This window comes from Phoenix dactylifera, chromosome 1, assembly GCF_051530095.1.
Source record: "Phoenix dactylifera cultivar Ajwa chromosome 1, Ajwa_hap1_PhDact_Kaust_v1.1, whole genome shotgun sequence".
Classification (NCBI taxonomy): domain Eukaryota; kingdom Viridiplantae; phylum Streptophyta; class Magnoliopsida; order Arecales; family Arecaceae; genus Phoenix; species Phoenix dactylifera.
In genome coordinates, this window is record NC_143190.1 from 66,989,374 (window position 1) to 67,014,879 (window position 25,506).

The window sequence follows — 25,506 nt, forward strand, 5'->3', positions numbered from 1 at the left end:
TGCTATGACCAAGGGAAATTGTGGTTTTTTCTTTTTACTAAAGCAGATAAATCATACCTGACGAGTATGGATGCATCCAATAAAGTCAGAAAACAAAATGCCTCGGAGTGTTCAGGATAACTCTCCATCTCCAATCTACAAGGTGCTACCGGAATGACTGGTCACATAAGCTGCCATCTAATCTGCAATCATGTTGGCTTCTCAAAAAATATGCTTGGCCTGAAAGGCTCCTTCGTTTCGAAAAACGGTGGTTTTCTCTCCACTCACCATGGTGGGTTTCTCCATCTACTTTTGTTGGAAATCCCCGCCCTGTGTTGTTGTCAAAAGTGGCTCCGTCAGGGACCTGGTTTGTCATCCAGAACCATGTCAATGTCATCCTTATTTCTAGGGGCTAGCGTTTTGATGGAAACTATGATGCCCTGTGTTGAACTCTGGGCCTCCGGGGTTGGACTTCTCCATGCTATCTACATGCAAAGGAAATATGGTTATTTGTCGGCCATTTTATAAATAAATTGTTTAATTTCATAAATTTGTATTTGATGTTTTTAACAACTGCTGCAGAATAGATCAGCAAATCACCATCCGACCAGCCACGACCCGGACATCTGGTTCTTCGACTTGCGGCCAAGTGAAAGGGAAATGCTGCTGATTGGTGTCGAGTTTTGTGGCTGATCATAGTGGCCATCGTTAGAATTGTTTCTTAATATGGCCTAATTTATTCTTAGTTAGGATCATCTTGGAGCTTTGTTTTGATAAAACCTGAATCATCTTAAAATATTATTATTATTATTATTTTTTGCTAAGACGGATGTATCATACACGATGGGTACAGATACATCCAAGAAAGTCAAAAGATAATACATCTCAGAGTGCTCCGGATAAGTCCTTTTTCAGCCAAAAGGTCTCGCTAGAATAGTTAGCCACATAAGAGGTTACCCAATCTGTTACCCCATTGGCCTCATGATATACATGCTTAGCCTGGACGGCCAGCTCTCCATGCACCATAGCTTGAATGTTCCTGAGCAATGGGTGGCTATCGTCTACACCCTACGCGCTCCTCTGGATCCAACTGATGGCTGTCGACAAATCGTCCTTCAGTACTACAGCACATGTAGGCAAAGAGCGTCGGATATAACTCAAGCCAGACCAGGCTTGTCTCAATTCCGCCTCCGAAAATGAGATGTCGAAGATCATCTTAAAATATCCTTCAATCAAGTTAAGGCGCTTCGTATTTACACGTGGAGAGGTACAGGGGGACCGTCCGTAAGTACAGGGTCTCAGTCCCTCTGTTTACTCGCGGAAGCAGGTTCTAGTAGGATACTCATGGATCTCTTAATTGAAGTCGGGGAGCGAGAGAGGAGATTGGTGTACCTTAAGGTCTCTGCTAAGTTGTGCTTCACTTCAAGGTACGAGAATGAATAGGACAACAAAGGATTAGCCAATGCGGGATACATGATGAAAGGTACGTTCTCAAATCCGTAATATTTTTGCATGGTTAATTGATCACTTATCATAGGCAAAACTGTTGTTACATGTTTAACATGGATATCTTGTGGATCTTAGCCAAAGAATCTTTGTTTTGCTGACTCCTTGAAATACGAATCTTGCTGATTGCCCGGCAAAAATTCATCCGATCAGATGGATATGACAAAATTATTTTGTAATACTAACTCAGAGATCTCCAAAGCTCTCGACTGATGGGATACTTCCTTGTTGATTCATTTTGCCTTTGCCTTTGCCACAAGCCTCCTTTTTCTCTCGGGTTCGGCGTCAACCATCGAGTATCTCTCAGCGGCTTCCAACTTTTCCTAGAGATTTGTAATTTAGCTCATCTGCATGCCGGCAACTACTTATTTTTAGTAGTTTCCGCAATCCATGGAACCGCAAGTTCTAGCTAGGGATGGTAATTTTAGCCAATCTATTAGATACCTGATCCGATGCGATCCAAATGAGGCTGATTTTACCTGATTCGTTTAAACTTAGAGGTAGATGTGGATTTTAGATGTAACAGCCCAAGTGGATTTGGGTCAGACATGGATAATGATATGCCCTGTTCCAAATCTGACTGGATATGATATAACCTTAATCTCTCCCCTCCTGTTTCATCCCATAGATGAAAACTGTCATGGCCCCACTTGCCTCGGTCATCTCTCTCCTTTTTTACTTAGAAAATTATTATTGTTAAAACTTAGAGTGTATATATATATCCTGTGAAAATCACAACAATCAATTATTTTTATTTGTTTTGTTTCCAAGCCTTCAATTTATTAGACTTATGTATGAACTATTTCTTATTAGGATATATTGTAGTTATTGATGTATATTAGAATTTTCTCTACGAATCAAACACTATATCATGAGAGAATAAGCTATAAGCTTCTCCTATTTATATGTAGCTATAATCTCATTTATTATAAGTGATGAAAAAAATATGGGACATCTTAATTTTGGCCTAAACCGACCTTCTTGATATCGATATTAACAGAAGTAAACAACTTCAGTGAAAACCAAGGTGCCACTTTGCTCATGCTGATAAAGACAAACAGTTATAGAAATATTGTAGTCAATGTACGGTTAGCATAATTGCTGCCGCATGCTGTTCACGCGGACAGTTATCATATTGTTAATGTGCAACCGACTGTTACTTTACAGTTACGGCATATCGCGCCAAATCAGGTAACACATAAGTATTCTACCTTGTATAAAGGGGTGATCTAGGGATCCTCGGGTAAGTTGATTCGGAGGCTTTTATTTACAAATTTTTTTCCTTCCACATTGTTGCTTTATTATTTTGACTTAAGCATCGGAGAGTTTTCCATCGGAAACTTTCCAACAAATGGACTTCTTGAAGGTTAACATCAAAGGCAACCAATTTGTCTTTGCTACGGTTTCATCCGACTTCACTCAGCTTGGTCCTTACTGATCTCAAAGCGAGCCGAGCAGTGTCCCAACCTCGGTTCATAATTTAGCGGTAATAATAGGAATAAGCTATAATTATTTGACCCAATCAATCTTGCCTACCCGGTCCGCCCCACCCACGATCCATCCCATCAATTATGAGGTCCGATTTGACCTGATCTCGGATAGGTATGAACTGGTTCTAGTCCTGTACCAATTTTAAAGGTCCATAGGCTTCATCAATGGAGCACGTGCACGCATCATGTGGTATGCTAATATTTGTGATCGTGTTCACTATAAACTAGTCAGAAAATAACAGCCGAATGGGTTAAGAAACCAAGGGTCACATCAGAAGAGATTCGAGATGCCGTAACATGTCTACGTGCATAAATCGAATTGGATTTTATCACATGATCAACCTCTTTCATTTTTCTTTCTACTCTCAGGCCTCACGAGAAGGATAGGATCATAGGAAGAGTTACCACTCGTGATGAGGACATCATTTCTATCTAACAAGCTCAATCTGAACCGTCCATCACCTACGTTCTGTTTATTTGATCCAATCCACAATTTATCCTCGATGATCAAATCCTTAAATTAGAAGGAAACTGATATTTTTAAGGAGCTCAACTCAAAGCTGGCGATCAGCAAACTCGTCGCCATCAAACGGTCCCGATCAGGTTCTGCATGCAATTGGGAAACTCACTGGATTGCATGTATTAACTTTATTATGATTAGTTTTGTAATCGGACGGCTATCGACGTGCCGATACACGAGCCGCACCTTCTTGGATGTTTCCTCACGTGGTATGTTGGACTACAAATCGACATCGTCCAACCAACGAACCAACGAACCATACCCACGAGGCAGCATCCTCGAATTGATTCATTTGTCGGACCGTCCAGATCAATCCACGTCCGCCTAATATTGATCCGACGGCTATCGCCCACGGACTAGAACTTCACAAAAATAATCGTTGCATAATGGAAAATAGAAAAACTTATGTAAGGCACGTTTTTATACCTCTCCTCCGTCGAACTCTCTATGTGAGGGAGGGAGAGAGGGAGAGGGAGAGAGCGGATCGAATCTGAGGTACGCTTTTCGCAGTGTCTTCCTCCGCGGAATTTTTTCCCCATTTTTTTTAAAATTTTGTGCCAAAATTTGCGATGATTTCTCGATGCCACACTGCCGAGTCGGAAGAATCTGTTATCTTGATCGGTTGATCGGTTTGATTCATGAGATCTGTTCATTCAGTCGGTTAATCGAAGTAGCGTGAAGAGTATTAGGGCATTTTTTCCCAACATTTTTTTGGAAAATTTGCAAAAAATTACGGTTTTTTTTGGGTAATAGTTGAAGTTCTGTTTGTTCTGTAGAATTTCTCCTCCTCCCTCTTCCTAACTTTGCGGATTAGAAGAGCCAGTTACTGGTTCTTCAGTAGACAAAATGTCTACTCTGCTTTTTGATCAAGACTATTTATAAACATTTAAGTTTGTCTGGCTACGTTTTGGCACTGATTTGAACTCAATTTCGAACTTCTAATGTTTTAGAAGTTAAGGTCGGATTTTTTTGGATTTGTAGCTGGTATGGTTTGTTTCTTTATTCATTTATTTATTTTTTGTTACATGGAGAATCCGTGGCTGTTCTTTTTTTCCCCCTTTTTTTTATAGATCAGGGAATGTGTAATCTCTGTTAATTCTTGAATGGCAGAATTTCCGTAAAAAGCAACCTAAAATCGAGATTTTGTTTCATATATTTTTGATTAGTTATTTATTGCTCATTTGTGTCGAAACATGCTTTTTATTAGTTTTAAAAATACAAAATATGTGTCCGATGGTGTTGGGAGTAGGAAAATTTAAATTAAAAAAAAGTAAATGGAATCGATGGGCAACTTGTTGAGCTTCAAATTCACTTACTGTTACGTATTAATAGCTTTTCTATGATTCATTTAAAAGAAATAGGGCCAGTGTTACAGCTTTAGGTTTCTTTTACTGCATCTTTTGATGCACCTTCAGATTCTATAGCTTATTTGCAATAATAGAGTCACAGAATCTGCCTACCATTTTTTTAATAAAACTATTAGTTAAAAAGAAGAAAGGATTTTTATGCTTTTATATGGTGATTGTTTATCTTTCTGTTGTTTTCAGGCTGTTAATTGAATATGGGCGTGGCAAAGAACAACACGGACATGGAAGAGGGAACATTGGAGATTGGCATGGGTATGTAGTTGCTTAACTTTAGCATATCTTGGAATGTTGTGATAACCTTTTTTGTATGCTCTTTGATCATGCGCATGCGATGATCCTCACATTGCTTTCCCTTTTTGTTTTCAAGTGTCCTTGATGCATCAATGGGCAATATGCTTGATTTCTACAAAGATTGATGTGAAACTTCTAAAACCTGTAAACCAGTGGGCGTAGTTTGGTTATTATCTATATTAAACATTATATGATAGAGGCATGATAGAAGGATACCTTGTATGGGTACTTTTATCGTGCATTTGGGGTTCGGACATTAGGATCTCACACAGCTCTTATGCACTTATGCTTAGGTCATTAGGATGTTGCATGGCTTTTTATTGTGCTCATATCGTGCTTTTTCCTGTCCACTAGAGAGAAAATGATACATAAAAGCTATGTTAAATGGATCCTTAGACTTGTATTTCACGATGTAGATATGGGCATGGATATAAGTCCTCTTGGGCACGGGCCTGTAAGAAGAATTCTTAGAAGGACTTGATACTTAAACATGTAAATGCTCCTAATGCTTGCATACAAATCCATGCAATGTAGGATTAACTTATCACAACCAATGGAGTCAAATATTTAGATACAATTTTTATCCGATCTGGAAACAAATCAAGATGTTTACAAACAACAAGCTACCATGAGAGTATTGATGACATGGGGAAGGAGTTTCTGCATGTAATTTACAGATGCATGTTGCTAGTGTTACATTTTATCCTCTGTGGCGAGTTATACTGAATCATTCATAATTCTTGTGATAGTAGGTTACAATATGGAATTTAAACCAAGGATCTTTTTCTTCATGATGCAGAGTACAGGACTGTTTCTGGCGTTGCAGGTCCTCTGGTCATTCTGGAGAAAGTTAAGGTGTGTATCTTATTTACTTCTAGTCAGCTACATTTACCACCATAATTTCTATGACATCATGGTTCTCCCATTTTAGTTCAAGCTCTTGGATTTCCACCTGAGCCCTCTTCCACCACATGATTTCAGGGTCCTAAGTATCAAGAAATTGTTAATATACGATTAGGAGATGGCACAACTCGACGTGGTCAGGTTTTGGAAGTTGATGGGGAAAAAGCTGTTGTACAGGTTTTAAGCTTGTTTTGATCTGTTTATTTATATCAGTTATGTGAATTTTGGCCATCAGCACACTCCTTGTTCTTCCATTGTTGTTAGTGTCCTATGTAATTGCTGAGTAGCAATGTTATCTTTGTTCAAGCTTAGTTGTAATTGCCTAATTGTTTGGATGCTATCTTCTGTTTAAAATCTAACCAAAGCACCCAGTAGTAGGCACGCTGTTGTTCTCTCTCTCTATCTCTCTCTCTCCCCCCCTCTACTTCGCTCTCTCTTAAGTAAAATATGAGGATGTTGGTTATTACTTTTATTTGTTTAGCTTGCTAAAACTTGAGAGGGATGAAAACATAAATCTTTCTTTTTACTTGCAGTTGATATTTGCTTTCTCTTTTAATTGTGAGAAAGTTTATGTTGCATTCAGATGCAGTTGATTTGCTTATTTTCTTAAAGAGCTTTTTGCATGTCTACCCTCCAAAAATCACTATTTGTGTGTCCGTGTGCGCACATACATGCGCACACACACATCAATTTTTTCTGTTTTTGCACCAAGATTCTCCCATTATATTTAGGACTGACGGTGTTAATAAGTAATCATTTTAATTGTAGAATGACAATATTACCCTTTGCATTAATACCCTTGAAAAAATTCACTTTTACTTTGCATTGCAAAAAGCTATATTCTTGCATAAATTTTTCAGGGGTCTTAATACAAAAGGGTAATAAAGTGATTTAAACTTAAAACAATTATTTCATTAACACTGTCATCCAAAAATCTAACTTGCGACATCTTCGCAAAAACAAGATTTGAGAGGTATATATGCAAATAGTGATGTTTTGCCAGTAAATATGCAATAAGTCATATTTGCAGGGGTGTAAATGCAAAAAATACTTTCTTGGATAATCTTCAGCTTTGCAATTGTGTCAAATGCCTGTTAGGTTTCCCTTCTAATTCTTTTTTAAAGCATTATTTATTTTCTCAATATAATGTTTATTTGATGTTCCCTTTTACTTGTATAATTTGTATGCATGCTGTTGTGATTTGCAGGTTTTTGAGGGAACTTCAGGCATCGATAACAAATATACTACTGTGCAATTTACAGGAGAGGTGATGGATCTTTTATTTGAGTGTGGTCCATTATTTTTTTATCTTATTCTTCTTCACTTTATACATAATACGAACATATTGTATTTAATTAAAGCCAGTTATCGAGCTATCAGTATATGATGTACAGCTTGTATTGTGTGTGGAAATTCCCATAGTACATATGTAATATGTGACTATCTGCTAATTTCTCTTGATATGTTATCAAATCCAAGCTTAACTCTTATACTATTCATTTTTTTGTTCCTGTGCATGCATCTGTGTGCATGCACCGGCTTCTTTTGATCCTTTAAGATCCTTCATGCAAGTCCAAACTTCAGTTTAGTGCATATATAACTTTGCACCAATATAGATGGTTATAAGGAATTGAAATTTATATGGAGGACCGTTAAAGCAGATCTTCTTGCATATGAACAGAAAGTAAGAGTCCACAAGAGGAAAAAATTTTCAGGTAGACAGCAAAGCACAGAAACTAAATAAATTAGCAAGCCTTAAAGTGCTCTCTTGCTTTAAGCGGCTTAAAATGTATGTTGATCCCTTCTTGCTCACCATATTCTATACATGCTTGTTTTGGAATTTTTTTGTGCATGTTCATCTCTTATTTCTCTTGCTGCTTTGATGATTCTGATTTTTTCCCCTCTTGTTTTTAATGCAGGTTCTGAAAACTCCTGTCTCAATGGATATGCTTGGACGGATTTTTAATGGTTCCGGGAAACCTATAGACAATGGCCCACCTATATTGCCAGAGGCATACCTGGATATCTCTGGTAAGTTACAGAGGAAGATGATGAAATTGCAAAATTTGTGAGATTAGCACTTTTTTGACCTCAAGCTTGTGTTATTTGTTTCGTCCAATAATTCTTATGAGTTTGTTGCAGGAAGTTCCATCAATCCCAGTGAGAGAACATATCCTGAAGAGATGATTCAGACAGGGATATCTACCATTGATGTCATGAACTCCATTGCTCGAGGGCAGAAGATCCCTCTTTTTTCTGCTGCTGGGCTTCCACATAATGAAATTGCAGCTCAGATTTGTCGTCAAGCTGGTCTTGTGAAGCGGTTGGAAAAATCTGATAGTCTCTTGGAGGTATTACGAAGATATCTATAAGTTCAATTGGCTAGCATCAAAGAACTTTGTTTGTTTAGCTTTGTGCTTTTTAAGTTTGTGAATTTGTTTTGTGTTTGCTTTGCCACTATTATAACGAATATCTTATAATTAATTCATATTGTGTTTCCTAAGTTCAATTAAATCCTTAAAAATCAAGAACTGGAACAAATATATGTTGTTAAAACGTATGCAACTCAGAAAAGTGTAGGAAAAGTAAAAGTCTTTTCAAATGCTTATTGGAGAGGAATGCTTTTCTTGGTAAGTATTGTTCTGGAAACTACTCAGTTGAGCTTTCCAATTCATGTGAACTGTATTTGGCTACAATTGAAATTTGTGACATCTTTATTGTTTCTTTTGCCAATCTGTCTGGAGTGTTCATCTGATCCCTAGTATTGTTGTTAATGTCCTATGTAAATGTGTTACGGAATTCAAGTTCGAAAATGCTCAATTTCCACGTGCATGAGTGTTCTGCAGTTGTATATTGTCTCTATTTTCTTTTTATTTTGCTTATCCTGGCAACTATGCTTCCAATAACATCCTTGCCAAATCGTGTAAGCTTAGCATTCCAAGCTGACTAAAGCATAACCAGGGTATGGCCCAACAATGGCATAGTTAAAATCCTCGTGAATCAGAGTAAAGTGAGAAGATATATACATAGTAATTAGGAGCCCAACAAGTTTAGACATGAAGGGTCATAGTATAGGGATGGTCCATGTAACATTTTGAGATCAAGGATTGAATCACCTGTTCATTTTTTTTTTTAAAAAAAAACTCTGAAATATCATACATGTGCTCCTACTTTTTCTTTTCGTTCCTCCCATTTCACTATATTAGAGATTGCAAATGTGGCCCTTTCTTAGAAACCAGATAAGACCATAATTTTCTTCTCCAGCTGATTAAAAGTTGTTAGGTTTAATCATCTCAATCATGGAGGTAAATTTAATCTAGGAGAATTAGGGATATGTCTTCATCGGTTTGGGATCCATCGGAAGTCACCTTTCATCATTGATGTTGGACACCATAACTCTGGTTTTCTTCTTATAATGCTTCAAAGAGCAAGATTCATTAAAGTTCTGGCATAATGGTTTTGGATTTATTTTTTCTTTTTTTATTTTATTTTGACCTTCTTTCCTGCAAACATGAAATGTCTAGTTCATAACTTTGTGGATCAATCCTTGTTGATTGCTTGTTGTGGATCAATCCTGCAGTTGGCCATTGAGAATTTCTTTTCAAAATCATTGTCTATTTATACATGCATGTCAAACCTCTTTTCCCTGAATTCAACAGGATGGCGAGGAAGACAATTTTGCTATTGTGTTTGCAGCCATGGGAGTAAACATGGAAACAGCACAGTTTTTCAAACGTGATTTTGAAGAAAATGGTTCCATGGAGAGAGTGACACTTTTTCTAAATCTGGTATCTTTGCTAAACCTCATCGGACGTATCACCTTCTTAATTTTTCGTAACATGTTGCACAATTGCTATGTTTATTTATTTGACACGGTTTGCATATTCTCACATATTTGACAATGCTTAATACTCAGATAGTACTGGTATCATTCTTATTGCAGGCTAATGACCCCACTATTGAGCGCATCATCACCCCTCGAATTGCACTTACTACAGCAGAATATTTAGCTTATGAATGTGGGAAACATGTTCTTGTTATCCTAACAGACATGAGCTCATATGCTGATGCACTTCGTGAGGTCAGGAAAATTGCATTGCATTTTCTTATTGATCAATATTTTTAGACAGTTTGATGAATGAAAACTTTACTACTGCTGGCTTTATCTTGATTACTTGTTGGTTGGGCTCTGCCTTTAGGTTCTATCTAATGGTCCTCTGTCAAATTGTTGGGTTTATAGGTTTCTTGCATAACCATGATTTCTAGGTAATATGTAAACTAAAGAATTTGGGACTTGTCATGCGATGCTTTTCCCTCTTTGGTCATTCTTGCTAATCTATAATTAAGGTGCATGGTCTCCTGATGTAAAAGTTTTGATGGCATTACTTGTATTTATTTGTGCCTAGCTCTATGCAACTATTTCTTTAGTTATAATTTTTGTGTAATACCCTCATGTTCAAGGCAAAGTTCTCAAGTCATTTTTCATAAACCCAGAAGACACTACATTACATTTTAATGACCACATCTTAATAATTTTAGAATTTGTTGCCCAAACATTTTATCTTTAGTTTCATACAGTTGCTTTCTTTTTATGAAATTGATTGAATTTATCATCAGCCATTATATTATAATTCTGCATCTATATTGCTGGCATGTTAATTATTTTAAACACTTTCACTGTGGAGTTTTTCTCGAGAAATAAATCTGCTCATGCAAGTTACCTTTTCTGATTTCAGGTATCGGCTGCTCGAGAGGAGGTCCCAGGTAGACGTGGTTATCCTGGGTATATGTACACAGATCTGGCAACCATATATGAACGTGCTGGACGTATAGAAGGGAGAAAAGGGTCAATCACACAGATACCAATCTTAACCATGCCGAATGATGGTAATATATGAATTTATATCCTTCTATGCATTGTGTTAGTAAATCATGACCTGATTCTGTTGTATAATAATTTGGTATCACATATTGAATTTTTCTGTCATGGGACACTGTCTTTTCTCATCAATTTTTTATTTCTATTTTTTCTTTTTATTTTTTTTATTTTTCTTGGAGGGGTGGGGGGGGTGGGGGAGGGATTGCATTAGGAAGGGTTCCTGTTTTGGATGTCATAACATGTGGTTGTGTTCTAAATGCTTTTTGCTGAATGTTTCTCCTTTGTCAAACAGATATCACACATCCAACTCCAGATCTTACGGGTTACATCACTGAGGGCCAAATTTATATTGATAGGCAACTGCACAATCGACAGGTATAATAATGCCAATTTTTGTTTTAAGACCCCCTTTTTTAAACTTTTTATATAGTTTTACTTGCAAAAGATTACTTGACTTAAACCTACTAACTCAGATACTGTAGTTATTTCTATAATTTCCATTTCTTTGGATCAATGGTGCATCTGAAGCAACATTTATGGAATGCAACTGCTTTTCTCAGTCAGATATCAGGTGTCGTTACATGTTTGTTATGTCTGATATGTCAATCATGTATCTGAAGGTTACCTTTTGCTTAATTTACCAGATATACCCACCAATCAATGTCCTTCCATCTCTCTCACGGTTGATGAAGGTGAGCTTCTAAGTACATGAAGGCCCTCTTGAGTTAAAAGGAATATGTCTAAATGTTGAAGTAATGACTAATGAGCATTGATTAAACCAGTCAGAAGTCATCACATGTGACTCGAGCAATTATGTTCCTAACAATTGATTGGATTTCCTTGCAGAGTGCTATCGGTGAAGGCATGACCCGTCGTGATCATGCTGATGTCTCTAACCAGGTCAGTGAGCAAAAATTAAAAAAAGGAAAAAAATTGCTTCCTGTTCTGAATTTCTCCGGGGTGTCTTTACTCGTTTGTTGTTTGTTTTCCAGCTTTATGCCAATTATGCAATTGGAAAAGATGTTCAGGCAATGAAAGCAGTTGTTGGAGAGGAGGCACTTTCATCTGAGGATTTGGTATCTCTCTTCCCCCTCTCTCATATTCCCATGTGCACATCCGCATGTGGTTTTCTCTATTTCTTGAGGAAAACCTGTACCTATCATAAACCAACGAATTGATGAACATATGGATCAATCTGAATGGTTTTGTCTAACAACCATTGCATATATGTGTGGTTTATGTCAGTCATGTCAATCTAGTGTTTAATGCTGTTGCTGGGGGTTCAAACCGAGAACGATTGGCACAGCGGTGTGAACGGGGTTCCCTTGGAATTGCTTCGGTTGCGCTCCACCTTCCGCCGGGAAACCTGCAAGCAAGCCTCGCACCACCACCGGGGTAGTGGGGGCCCTCCGACGATCAAGTTAGGGAAGATCGAAGGAGAAGGAGAGGTAGCAGGTAAGATGATACTCTGGAAAATCTTGCTTACCCTCCCCCTTCCCCCCCAGCCGCATATATACCAGGCTGGGGGGTTCTTTTGGGGATTGGTCATCGTGTGGCGCGATGGGGTTGCCACTGACATGGCCGTTACAGGGCGTCGTGGGGCAGCGCTGGGTACGGCTATGGCAGGGCGTAGTGGAGTTCCGCTTTGTACGGCTGTTACAGGGGATCGTGAAACAGCGTCGGATACGGCCGTTGCAGGGAGTAGTGGAGCAGGGGGGCCGCGGCGTGCCTCAGGGGAACAGTTTGTTGTTGTCAGAGATTGCCGACTCGGGATCGGATTGCTGGATCAAGGGGCAGCCGACTCGGGGTCGGGCTGCGGAGCCGAAGATATCCGACCCAAGGTCGGATTGCTGGATCAAGGGGCGGCCGACTCGGGGTCGGGCTGCGGAGCCGAAGATATCCGACCCAAGGTCGGATTGCTGGATCAATGGGCAGCCGACTCGGGGTCGGGCTGCGGAGCCGAAGATATCCGACCCGAGGTTGGATTGCTGGATCAAGGGGCAGCCGTAGTCTTCCCGGGCGCGCGTGCCGGTCACGTGGGGCATGGTGGCTAAGTTCCCCCGTAACAGTAGCCCCCCACTTCCGAGCCTGGAATCAGAAGGGGAACGGGTGAAGGGAGTGATGCTTCGAGATTGCCGCCATCCCTCGGAAAGGCGCGCGCGCTTCGAGCTCCCCGCCTTCTTTACGGCGTATGGCGGTTGTCGCTGATCTGGCGGTCTGCGGATTTCGGCGGACATCCTTCCTTAATGGCGTCGATTCGCCTTTGGGGCGCGAACGAACCTTCGGCAGCCAGGCGTCCTCTGGCGCCACCGAGGCGTCACCCGCCTTTCCGCCTATTTAACCGGGGGCCCTCCCCCGTCCGCCTTTCTCTTCACAGGCATCCTCGAGTTTCTCCCTTGTGCTGCTGCCGTTGCCGTCGGACTGTTCGTTCGCTCCTCCTTTGGCGCTCTCGGAGCCGTTCTTCCTTCCCTTCCGGTGAGTTGCCCCACTCTGCAATTTAGGGCCCTCCGTACTTTCTCCTTTCGTATTAGTGTACCCCAGTCGTTCCGGTCCCTTCTCCCCTCTTGACCCCGTTCTGACCGTAGATTCACTGGCCGTTAGGGATGGACGAAGTAAGAGCAGACCGCATTCAGTCAGAGCTGGTCCCCGAAGACCTAGATAGGTTCGTGGCCCGGTACCACCTTCCCGAAACCTGCAACGTTACGCTCCCGGGGCCTGAGGAGAGGATGTCCCATCCTCCTCCAGGGAAGGTCGCCATCAATGAGGACATCCTTCGGGCTGGGTTCCGCCTTCCCCTCTCGGACTTAGTCGTGCAAGTGCTTCGAGGTTTAAGAGTGGCGCCGACGCAACTGGTGCCGAACTCATGGCGTACCCTGACGGCCTTCCAGGTTCTCTGCCGCATGCACGAGGTTCCCGCCACCCTGAACGTCTTTTGGGAATGCTATGGCCTGAACGGCCACCCCCGGGACAGAGGGTGGTGGTGCTTTGCGGCGCGGCGAGGGTGCGGCCTCGTCAAGGAGGCTCCTTCCTCCATTCATGGCTGGAAGGAGCGTTTCTTTTTCATCGACGTAGATCCCTCTTGGGGAATCGGGACAACCTGGGAGACGCCGATGAAGTCCCCGATCGGCCTATCGAGGTTGTCGAGGGAGGAGTCCGATGGCGTCGCCGTCTTGAGGGGGTTGGTTGCCGAGGGCCGGCTCCCCCCGGTGGCTAGCCTTATTTCCGAGGATGCCTTGGTGAACGTCGGTCTGAGCTCGGTCCCCGCCGACCGTGAGCCCGCCACCACTTCTTCTTTTTTAGCTCTTTTCTCCTCTTTCCTTTCTTCTTTCCATCGGTTTCTTAGTTTCTAACCATCTCGTCCTTTTTGCAGAAATCGACGACGTCATGCAGTCGGACAAGGCAATGGCTGTTAGTAGGGCGTCCCTACTGGAAGCGGTCCGGAGGAAGAAACGGACTCCTCCGAGCGGGGTCCCACCGGCGAAGAAGCCCCGCCAGCAGGCGACTCCGACGCCGACAGACGGGTCCGGGCCCATCGATCAGGGGGACGCCGCGGGCTCGGACCGACAGTTGACGCCGTATCAGCCCTCCGGTGATGAGACTATCGTTTTTCCGGAGGTGTCATCCGAGCGCGCTCGGGGCGGCCGGGTCGGACGCAGTCGGTCCCCAGCCCGATCTTCGACTCGGTCGGCTTCGGATGATACGAGAAGGGGGGGCGCGCCGAGGCCCCGGCCGAGCGGGACCCTGTCGATCTCTGGCGCGGCCCCTGCCCCGCGCACGGTTGGCATGACTCTCTCCCAAGCGATGGGTAAGGGTAAGGCCGCAGAACCACCGTCCGGCTCCGGGGCGAAGTCGGGGTCGGCCTTCACTTTCGCCGGCGCCCGAAACCTCGTCGAGACGGTGCTGCTGGAGAGGGACCGTAGGCAGGTCCGGCAGATGAGCATCCCTGAAGTCGGAGCTGCCAGCTGCGTCTGTGTCATGTCGGTGAGTGTTCTTTTGGTCGCTTTCGTCGTTTATAGGCTCTGTTGATCCCCGTCTGACGCTCTCATTTTTCCTATCTCTTAGCTCGCCCAGTACATGATCCGCCTGGAGGAGAGCCACGAGGAACAGGCGAGGCTTCTGGCGAGGACCGAGAGCCGACTGAAAGCTGTAGAGGAGGGAGGCCAGGCTGAGGCGGGGAGGACGACCAGGGACCTCGAAACGGGGCTCCAGGTGGCCGAAGAGCGGGCACTCGGCTTCGCCGTCCTCGAGAGGCAACTGTTGGATGCTCAGGAGCAACTCAAGGTTGCCTCGGGTCTCGAAAGCGAGATCAGGAAGGCGGAGGAGCGGGCCGAAAAACAGTCCCGGAAGGCTGCCGACTTCCGGGAGAGGTGGGAGAAGGCCCAGCAGTCGGCCGACAACGCCCGCAACCGAACCCGATCTCTTGAAGCCAAGCTGGCCGAATTGGAGTCGGCCTTGGAGGGGACTCGTGCGAGCAACCAGGAGCTTCATTCGCGCCTGGAGGAGGCTGAGGCTGCTCGCGTCGCTGCCGAGGCGAGGCACATGGAGGCTCGGGCCGATCTGCTGAGGGTCTCCTCAGAGGCGGACGACCGGATTGTGGCGAAGGTCATGGAAGCGAAAGCTCAGATTACGGAGCGAGCGGAGGCTGCGCTGGCCGAGAAGAGCGCGGAGATCGGGCGTCAGGCGGTACAGGCCTATCGTCAGTCCGCCGAGTTCATCCGTGACATGTCGGACGCGGGGTCCGACTCCTTTGCCTTAGGCTTCGATGAAGGCCTGGCAAGGGTGTCCGCTAAATACCCCGGAATTGACCTGAGTGGGGTCTCCCTCCTCGACTCCCCTCCGATGCCATTGCCTGCCGATTCTCCAACCGTCTCCCCACCCTTCGTGGACGTGCTCGCCGTTCCCGACTTGGGTTCCTCCAAACTGACTCTCTGTACTTTTCTTTGTTCTTTTCTTTGTATGTTGGCGTTTTGCCATGTTGTATGGGTCTCGGCCCTGATGCAACGAAAGTTAATGCAAACAGAGTGTTTCCTCATTTCACTTTCGTCCTTCCTCTTCTTAACTCTTGGTAGCGTCTCGCCGACTCCTGACTCTTGAAGTTCTTCCGGCGCTAGGCCAGGCATCCGAGGGTTGGGCCTCAGGAAATTCTTCCGGCGCTAGGCCAGGCATCCGAGGGTTGGGCCTCAGGAAATTCTTCCGGCGCTAGGCCAGGCATCCGAGGGTTGGGCCTCAGGAAATTCTTCCGCTGGTCGGCCAAGGCTGGCGCAAGCCGAGGCGACCGGTCGGGGCTTCAGGCTAGTCTGCTCCCGGGATGATCATCGGGTTAGCCTGGCATCCGAGGGCCGAGCCTCGGGGAATTCCGCTCGTTGGTCGGCCAAGGCTGGCAGAAGCCGAGGCGACCGGTCGGGGCTTCAGGCTAGTCTGCTCCCGGGATGATCATCGGGTTAGCCTGGCATCCGAGGGCCGAGCCTCGGGGAATTCCGCTCGTTGGTCGGCCAAGGCATAGGCGACCGGTCGGGGCTTCAGGCTAGTCTGCTCCCGGGATGATCATCGGGTTAGCCTGGCATCCGAGGGCCGAGCCTCGGGGAATTCCGCTCGTTGGTCGGCCAAGGCTGGCGCAAGCCGAGGCGACCGGTCGGGGCTTCAGGCTAGTCTGCTCCCGGGATGATCATCGGGTTAGCCTGGCATCCGAGGGCCGAGCCTCGGAGAATTCCGCTCGTTGGTCGGCCAAGGCTGGCGCAAGCCGAGGCGACCGGTCGGGGCTTCAGGCTAGTCTGCTCCCGGGATGATCATCGGATTAGCCTGGCATCCGAGGGCCGAGCCTCGGGGAATTCCGCTCGTTGGTCGGCCAAGGCTGGCGCAAGCCGAGGCGACCGGTCGGGGCTTCAGGCTAGTCTGCTCCCGGGATGATCATCGGGTTAGCCTGGCATCCGAGGGCCGAGCCTCGGGGAATTCCGCTCGTTGGTCGGCCAAGGCTGGCGCAAGCCGAGGCGACCGGTCGGGGCTTCAGGCTAGTCTGCTCCTGGGATGATCATCGGGTTAGCCTGGCATCCGAGGGCCGAGCCTCGGGGAATTCCGCTCGTTGGTCGGCCAAGGCTGGCGCAAGCCGAGGCGACTGGTCGGGGCTTCAGGCTAGTCTGCTCCCGGGATGATCATCGGGTTAGCCTGGCATCCGAGGGCCGAGCCTCGGGGAATTCCGCTCGTTGGTCGGCCAAGGCTGGCGCAAGCCGAGGCGACCGGTCGGGGCTTCAGGCTAGTCTGCTCCCGGGATGATCATCGGGTTAGCCTGGCATCCGAGGGCCGAGCCTCGGGGAATTCCGCTCGTTGGCCACGCGCCTGTCACTTGCCGCTCGACGGGGTTTCTCCGTGGCCAGCTGCGATCGTGTTTCTCCCCCTCTCGAAGCGTCGCCTGGGGAACACTAGAAGGCCATTAAATGCTAATTGAGGCGTTACCTGGGAAATCGGACCGGCCAGTTGCTGCTTGCGAGGAGTGCCAGTTAAGCGGCCGCGATACGCGCGTTCTTCGAGGCGGATGCGGTCTGGGCGCGTGCGGAGATACGTGGGCCGCGGGATACACGCCGTCCGGAGTGTCCTGCACGAAGAATGCAATTAAGGAGAATGATGCCTAGGAGATCGTGGGGGGATAAACCTCGAGAGCCGGAATGGCTCCGGATTCGATGTGCCCGCATTTATTGGAGCCACCCGCATCGGAACGACCGGGGGGCCACAGTTTGGCTATAAATATAAGCGCAGGTGCGGTGGAGCCTGCCAAGCCGGAGCTGTTCAGGTTGCCATGGATCGTGGACCTCCTCTCCGGCGCGTGGCTGGGAAATCCCAGCCGGAGGAACGGGAGGCGCGCCCCTCGCGACTTCCACCAACTAGCCGTTTCATCTGGGATCAACGGGAGGATTCTCCCCGGTGGAACTCCGCTCTAGGCGTTTCATCCGGGATCACGCCTCCTCGCGCTCTTCTCCCTTATATTCCTTTCCTCCCCTTCTCCTGGGGAGGACCGGAATATCCCTTGGAGGTGGCGTTCCTCTAGAAGCAGTGTGAACTTCTTCTTCGTCCGCGCCGGCTCTTCGTCTTTTGCGTGAGGCGTCGATGGCGCCTCCGGGGGGAAGCACCCACGGCCAGTGGGATTGCAGCTGCTTCGGGCGGAGGGTTCGGGATCCCAGATCTTCAGCTCCACGGAGTCCCCACCTCTTCCTTAGTTTCTTTACTCCCCAATCCCCCTCTGGGAATTCTTTGTAATCACACGAACACGCCATTGTAACCAGGAATTATTGAAATGAAAAGAACTATATATTTTTTGAGCTGTCTTTCTGGCTTTGTCTTTCTACTGGTAATATACCCGCAGGTTAGCGGAATTCCAGCTCCTTGGAATTTCTCGACCATCTAGTGCCTCCAACTGGTAGGAGCTAGGTCGGTTTACCCAGCGAACCCTATACGGGCCTTCCCAATTTGGCGCCAGCTTCCCACCTTCCGCGGGCTGAGATGCTTTGGCCCGCCTTAGCACCAGATCTCCGATTCTGAAAAGTTTTGGTCGGACCTTGGAGTTATAATACCGGGCCACCCTCCGCTGATACATCGCCATCCGGACCTGCGCCATTTCCCTCGCTTCTTCCAAGAGGTCCAGGTTCCCTCGGAGCTGCTTCGAATTGGCCTCGGGTCGGTGCGCGGCCACCCGGGGCGAGGGGAGTCCGAGCTCCACGGGGACGACCGCTTCCGTGCCATAGGTTAGGCCGAAAGGCGTCTCCCCGGTAGGGGTCCGATGCGTGGTCCGATACGCCCAAAGGACGTTCTCGAGTTCTTCGACCCAAGCTTGCCTCGTCCGACCGATTCGCGCCTTAATTCTTTGGAGGATTGTCCGATTTGTCACTTCGGCCTCACCGTTGGTTTGGTGATGCGACACAGATGTGAACCGATGCTCGATCCCGAACTCCTCGCAGAAGTCACGGAAATGCTTGTTGTCGAACTGTCGACCATTATCCGAGATGAGGACCCGGGGTACCCCAAATCGGACAATGATGTTTTTCTTTACGAACTTCCGGACTTGCGCCTCCGTGATAGTGGCCAGCGGCTCCGCCTCCACCCACTTGGTGAAGTAGTCGATTGCAACAATCAAGAATTTTCGCTGGGCGGAAGCGACGGGGAACGGTCCGAGGATATCCATTCCCCACTGTGAGAAGGGCCAGGGTGCGGTGATTGGTGCCAAGGGGACAGAAGGGACTCTCTGGACGTTGGCGTGGCGCTGGCAGGTGTCGCATTTCCGTACGTGATCCTTTGAGTCCTCCAACAAGGTAGGCCAATAATAGCCTTGCCTCATGATCTTGTGCGCCAAGGACCTAGCCCCCGAGTGCGATCCGCAGACGCCCTCGTGGACTTCGCCGAGGACGTAGGCCGCCTCCAAGGGGCGGAGGCACCTTAAGAGGGGGGCGGTGAACGAGGTCCGATACAGCCTCCCTTCATAGAGTACGTAGTGGGCGGACTTCCTGACAAGTCGCCGAGCTTGATCTTCGTCTTCAGGGAGGATCCCTTCGGCGAGGTAGGCGACGAGCGGGTCCATCCAAGACGGCTCCGGGTCAATCGCCATCACCGCCCCAGCCTCGCCGATGCTCGGGGCATCCAGGGTCTCCAGGTAGATTGCCCTCGACAGGTTGCGCGCCTCTGCGCCCACCAAGCGGGACAACCTGTCGGCCCTGGCATTTTCGCTTTTGGGGACCTGCTGGAGGTCGACGCTGCCGAGGTTGGGAATGAGTGCTTGCACCTTCCGGACGTAGTTCTGCATGGTCGGGCTCCGGGCCTCGAACTCCCCACGGACCTGCCCGACCACCAGCTGGGAGTCGGTGAAGACCTTCAAACGCCGGATGCCGAGCTCCCCGGCGAGTTTGAGTCCCGCGACTAGGGCCTCGTACTCCGCCTCGTTGTTGGTCACTGAAAATCCAAACCTCAAGGCATACTCGGCTATCACTCCATCAGGACTGGTAAGGACCAGCCCGGCCCCTCCACCCTCGGGGTTCGACGACCCATCGATGTGAAGCGTCCAGGTCGGGAGGTCGAGGCTGGGCGTTTCCGGCGGTCTAGGTTCCGCCACCTGCACCGTGCACTCAGCGAGGAAGTCCGCGAGCACCTGGGCCTTGATGGCGGGCCGAGGCTGGTAGCGGATGTCGAACTCACCGAGTTCTATTGCCCACTTCACCAGCCGTCCCGCATTCTCGGGGTTGCTGAGGATCTGTCGTAGTGGTTGATCAGTTAAGAGGGTGACAGAATGGGCCTGAAAATAGGGGCGGAGCCTCCTGGTCGCGGTCAGCAGCGCGAAGGCGATCTTTTCAGCCTTCGTATACCGCGCCTCGGCATCCCGTAGGACCCGGCTGATGTAGTACACGGGCTTCTGGAGCTTTGCCTCTTCCCGAACCTGCACCGCACTGACCGCGGTTGGGGAGACCGCCAGATAGAGGTAGAGCATCTCCCCTTCTTGCGGCTTGGACAGCAGGGGAGGAGACGCCAGGTATTCCTTGAGCTGGTCGAATGCTGCTTGACATTCGGCCGTCCAGAGGAAGTCTTTCGGGCGTTTTAACACCTTGAAGAATGGTTGGCAGCGTTCGGCTGATTTTGCCACAAATCGTCCGAGCGCGGCGACCCTTCCAGCGAGCTCCTGAACCTCCTTCACTTTGGTCGGAGGGGACATACCTTGGATGGCCTTGATTTTGTCCGGGTTGGCTTCGATACCCCGCTGGTTGACAATGAAACCGAGGAACCTCCCGGCCGAAGCGCCAAAGGCGCACTTCGCTGGGTTCAGCTTCATGCGAAACTTCCGCAAGGTGGTGAAAGTCTCCTCCAGATCCACGATGTGCTGGTCTGCCTGGCGGCTCTTCACCAGCATATCGTCCACGTACACCTCCATATTCCGGCCGATTTGCTCTTTGAAGATTTTGTTGACGAGGCGCTGGTAAGTGGCGCCAGCATTCTTCAGACCGAAGGGCATTACCTTGTAGCAGTACAGCCCCCGGTCTGTTATAAAGGCAGTTTTCTCCTCGTCCTGTGGGGCCATCATTATCTGGTTGTAACCGGAGAAGGCGTCCATGAAAGACAGCAGCTGATGTCCGGAAGTCGCGTCGACCAGTTGGTCTATCCGCGGAAGCGGAAAGCTATCCTTGGGGCACGCCTTGTTCAGGTCGGTATAGTCGACGCACATCCTCCACTTCCCGCTCGCCTTCCGGACAAGTACGACATTTGCCAGCCACTCGGGGTAACTCACCTCCCTTATGAATCCTGCCTCCAAGAGTTTGTCTACCTCCTGGTCGATCACCCGGATCCGATCCGGGGCACAGTGTCTCTTCTTCTGCTTCACTGGCCTGTGGGTCGGGTCGACGTTGAGGGCGTGAAAGATGACCTCCGGGTCGATCCCAGGTACATCCGCCGCCGACCAGGCAAATACATCGGCATTGGCTCGGAGGAATTCCACCAACCGGGCCCGAGCTCCCGGGTCGAGATTGGCGCCGACCCGGACCGCCCGGTCCCGGCGGCCTTCCTCGAGGGGAACTTCGACCACACCCTCGGCCGGCTCCCCCTGCCGCAAGGCCACCTCGTCTCTGGCATCAAGGGACTCGACGCTTAGGGCTTCTGCGGGCTTCTTCCCTTTGAGGGTCGCTAAGAAACATTGCCGTGCGGTCGGTTGGTCACCTCGGACCTCCCCGATCCCGACCGTCGTGGGGAACCGCATGAGCAAGTGGTACGTGGAGACCACCGCACGAAGGGCGTTCAGCCCGGGTCGTCCGAGGATAGCGTTGTAAGCCGAGGGAACACGGACGACCAAGAACCCGAGTCGCACCGTGGCTTCTGCGGGTGCGACGCCCGCAGTCACAGGCAGCTCAACGACACCTTCCACCGGGACAGCGTCACCGGTGAATCCTACAAGGGGGGTTGACATTTTGTGCAACAATTGTCTGGACAAGCCCAGCTTTTGGAAGGCCTCGTAAAACAAGATATCAGCTGAGCTTCCACTATCCACAAGAACACGCCTTACATCATAGTTTGCCATGGTGAGGGAGATTACCATGGCGTCATCGTGGGGGGTCTGAACCCCCTTTACATCCTCATCACAAAAAGTGATTACGTTGCCGACCCTCTGCCTCTTTGCGACGGCCGCCCCCGACGCCTCCGTCGAGCCCCCTGCGTTCCTCACGGGTCGGGGGCAGCCCCCAGTGATAGTGTGGATCACGCCCGCAATGGGTCGATTCTGCTCCCGAGGCCCCGGAGGAGCCGGGTCGGCCGGACGCGGGTCTGCGGGGGGACGTCGGTCGCTCACATATCGACCGAGACGCCCCCGGCGGATGAGAGCCTCGATCTCGTCCCGAAGCTGGAAGCAGTCTTCCGTGTCGTGGCCGTGGTCTCGGTGGTACTCACAGTACGCCCGGGAGGGCCTCTTCCCAGGGATCTTCCGCATCTGTCTCGGGGCCGGGAGGTCCTCCCGCTCCTTGATCTCCATAAGGATCTTGGCCCGGGGAGTCAGGAGAGGGGTGTGCCGGTTGAAACGTCGGGGCGGAGAACGAGGGCGTGGGGCGCCGTGGTTCTTCGCCGGCGACGGGCTTCTGCGCCGACGCTGGGGCGTCGGGCTCCTCCTCTGGCGTGCCTCTTTCCGCCTTTTCTTCCCAAGCTTTGGAGGGATCTCGGCGGCCTCCTTGCTTCGGTGGGCGACCGCCTCCTCGGCGTCCGCATACTGGTTCGCCCGGGACAACAGCTCTGGGAAGCTCCGCGGCAGGCGTTTGTCCAAGGAGAAGGTGAGTCTGCCCTTCCGGAAGCTACGCTTCAGGGCTGAAAGAGCTACCTCTTGACTCAGGCTCCGGGCCTCCAGCGTAGCCCTGTTGAAGCGGGTAAGATAATCCCGCAGGCTTTCTCCCTCGTTTTGCCGGACATCAAAGAGGGAGTCGGAGACCAGTCGCCGCCGGCTACTGACGGCGAAATGAGTGACGAAGAGGCGAGTGAACTGGTCGAAGGACCGGATTGAGTCAGCCTCCAGCCCGGCGAACCATGCCCTCGCCGGGCCACGGAGGGTTGCCGGGAAAGCCTTGCAGAGAAGGGGATCTGATGCTCCGTGGAGGAGCATAAGGGTCCTGAAACTCTCGACGTGATCCCGCGGGTCCGCCGCCCCGTCATAGGGCTCGATCGCCGGCATTTTGAACCCCGGCGGATTCGGGGTCCGCAGGATCCTCGAGGCAAGCGCCGGCTGGGAGGAGATCTCTAAGTCGGCGAAGGGATCTTTGGAATGGCCCTTCAGGACCTGGAGTTGTCGGTGGAGATCGTCCACCCGCCGGTCCAGGGAGCGCGACCAGTGGGTGGGAGACAAGGAGCGGCGAGAGGGGGACCGACTGGAGCGCGGGTTCCTCGAGGATTGGGGGGTCTGGGAACGCGCCCGGGCCCGCCTCTCGGACCCCGCGCGGCTCCGGTGGAGGGTCCCGGCAGAATGGAGCGTGCTCGAGAATCCTCCTCGCGCCGACGCTCATCCCCATGGGAGAGGAAGGAGCGCGGGTTGAGGAGGACAGGCGAATGCTCAGGCCGCGGCGGCTCCTGAGCCCGCTGCGGCGCCCGGGAAATCGCACCCTGCAGATTCTGCACCGCCTCCGCGAGGGTGCGAACCTGCTGGGTTAGTTGGTCGAACTGGGCGGCTTCGACCGTCTGAACGGGCGGTGGGGAGGTGGAGTGTTGCTGAGAGTGTGTTGGAGATGCAGCGGCCTTCCGGCCAGAGGCGTGAGAGGCCCCGCGACCGGAAGCATTGGAAGCTCCACGACCACCTCGCCGTGCCATTACGATCGCTCTGAGATCCGGGCCCTTCCTCTAGCGCCAACTGTTGCTGGGGGTTCAAACCGAGAACGATTGGCACAGCGGTGTGAACGGGGTTCCCTTGGAATTGCTTCGGTTGCGCTCCACCTTCCGCCGGGAAACCTGCAAGCAAGCCTCGCACCACCACCGGGGTAGTGGGGGCCCTCCGACGATCAAGTTAGGAAAGATCGAAGGAGAAGGAGAGGTAGCAGGTAAGATGATACTCTGGAAAATCTTGCTTACCCTCCCCCTTCCCCCCCAGTCGCATATATACCAGGCTGGGGGGTTCTTTTGGGGATTGGTCATCGTGTGGCGCGATGGGGTTGCCACTGACATGGCCGTTACAGGGTGTCGTGGGGCAGCGCTGGGTACGGCTATGGCAGGGCGTAGTGGAGTTCCGCTTTGTACGGCTGTTACAGGGGATCGTGAAACAGCGTCGGATACGGCCGTTGCAGGGAGTAGTGGAGCAGGGGGCCGCGGCGTGCCTCAGGGGAACAGTCTGTTGTTGTCAGAGATTGCCGACTCGGGGTCGGATTGCTGGATCAAGGGGCAGCCGACTCGGGGTCGGGCTGCGGAGCCGAAGATATCTGACCCAAGGTCGGATTGCTGGATCAAGGGGCGGCCGACTCGGGGTCGGGCTGCGGAGCCGAAGATATCCGACCCAAGGTCGGATTGCTGGATCAATGGGCAGCCGACTCGGGGTCGGGCTGCGGAGCCGAAGATATCCGACCCGAGGTCGGATTGCTGGATCAAGGGGCAGCCTTAGTCTTCCCGGGCGCGCGTGCCGGTCACGTGGGGCATGGTGGCTAAGTTCCCCCGTAACAAATGCAATCATATTTGTTTTGGACTCTCTAAGTTGTAACAGAAGCTCAGTGTATGAGCTGGTTCAACAACCCAAGTAAGTCCACCCATTGGACTGTAGATAAGGCTGGATTTTTCAGATTGATAAAGTTGCCAGTAATAACTATATGAGTAATGTAGGAGCTTATCCAAGGATTATCCAGTATTCTCTCTCTTAATTTGTGTCTGCATGCATGTGCATGTGATAGTGAATGAAGCATTTGATGGGCATGGTCTCTCTCTCTCTCTCTAGTCCATCTTCTAAACATGCAAACACAGTCCCTCTCACAAAGAACACAAACAGATTTTAATTCTTAGAACCCACATACATAATTTAAATCTTAGAATCAACATATCCGTGCATTTCAGATTTGTGCCTGCATCAATGTAGTTGTGGCCCCTATCTTATTGATTGTACTAATTGTGTTTATTCATTTGATGAATAACACAGTTATACCTTGAGTTCCTGGACAAGTTTGAAAGGAAGTTTGTCACTCAAGGAGCGTATGATACTCGCAATGTCTTCCAATCACTTGATCTTGCATGGACACTTCTACGCATCTTTCCTCGTGAGCTTCTCCATCGTATTCCTGCAAAGACCTTGGATCAGTACTATAGCCGAGACTCCGCTCACTAAGATGCCAATATATTGCAGTTTTGCAGAGGTTATGGAAATCCAGCTTGCCCACCCCCCCAAAAAAATACAGCATGAATAAGTTGATGGGTACACCAGTCCTGACTAGGCCTGTCTGCTAGTTAGATGAGGTTTATTCTTTGGCTGTCAAAAATTTCGAAATATTGGTGCTATTTACGTCACTTATGTAATCTCAGTAGTTTATACAGAAGACATCAAAAATAATGTGATTTGTTGACTCTTGCATTAATTTTCAAGTTTATCAAAACGTTTTTTTTTTA

At 49.1% G+C, this 25,506-nt stretch overlaps 1 protein-coding gene across 2 annotated transcripts; it reads left to right on the plus strand.

Annotated features, from left to right (window-relative positions):
• Window positions 1-3,857: 3,857 nt before the first annotated feature.
• Window positions 3,858-25,506, plus strand: LOC103720538 (V-type proton ATPase subunit B 2). Of its 2 annotated transcripts, XM_008810285.6 has the most exons (16): window positions 3,858-3,990; window positions 5,043-5,114; window positions 5,953-6,008; window positions 6,135-6,233; window positions 7,264-7,323; window positions 7,976-8,087; window positions 8,199-8,407; window positions 9,716-9,844; window positions 10,000-10,137; window positions 10,793-10,943; window positions 11,228-11,310; window positions 11,580-11,627; window positions 11,782-11,835; window positions 11,928-12,011; window positions 25,043-25,160; window positions 25,247-25,506. In XM_008810285.6, exons 2-16 carry the CDS (start codon window positions 5,057-5,059, stop codon window positions 25,345-25,347), a joined length of 1,500 nt encoding a protein of 499 aa, XP_008808507.4. In that variant the 5' UTR covers window positions 3,858-3,990; window positions 5,043-5,056; the 3' UTR covers window positions 25,348-25,506. The 2 variants fall into 2 exon arrangements, with proteins under 2 accessions (XP_008808507.4, XP_008808508.3); XM_008810286.5 differs by having other exon boundaries at window positions 25,043-25,475.

What these genes read in the sequence shown, in the direction of transcription:
- LOC103720538 (XM_008810285.6), top strand. Translation starts at nt 5,057, where the DNA reads ATGGGCGTGGCAAAGAACAACACGGACATGGAAGAGGGAACATTGGAG. An exon ending in AACATTGGAGATTGGCATGG is followed by an intron (nt 5,115 to 5,952) that starts GTATGTAGTTGC and finishes TTCATGATGCAG; the next exon opens with AGTACAGGACTGTTTCTGGC. An exon ending in ATGCTGATGTCTCTAACCAG is followed by an intron (nt 11,836 to 11,927) that starts GTCAGTGAGCAA and finishes TTTGTTTTCCAG; the next exon opens with CTTTATGCCAATTATGCAAT.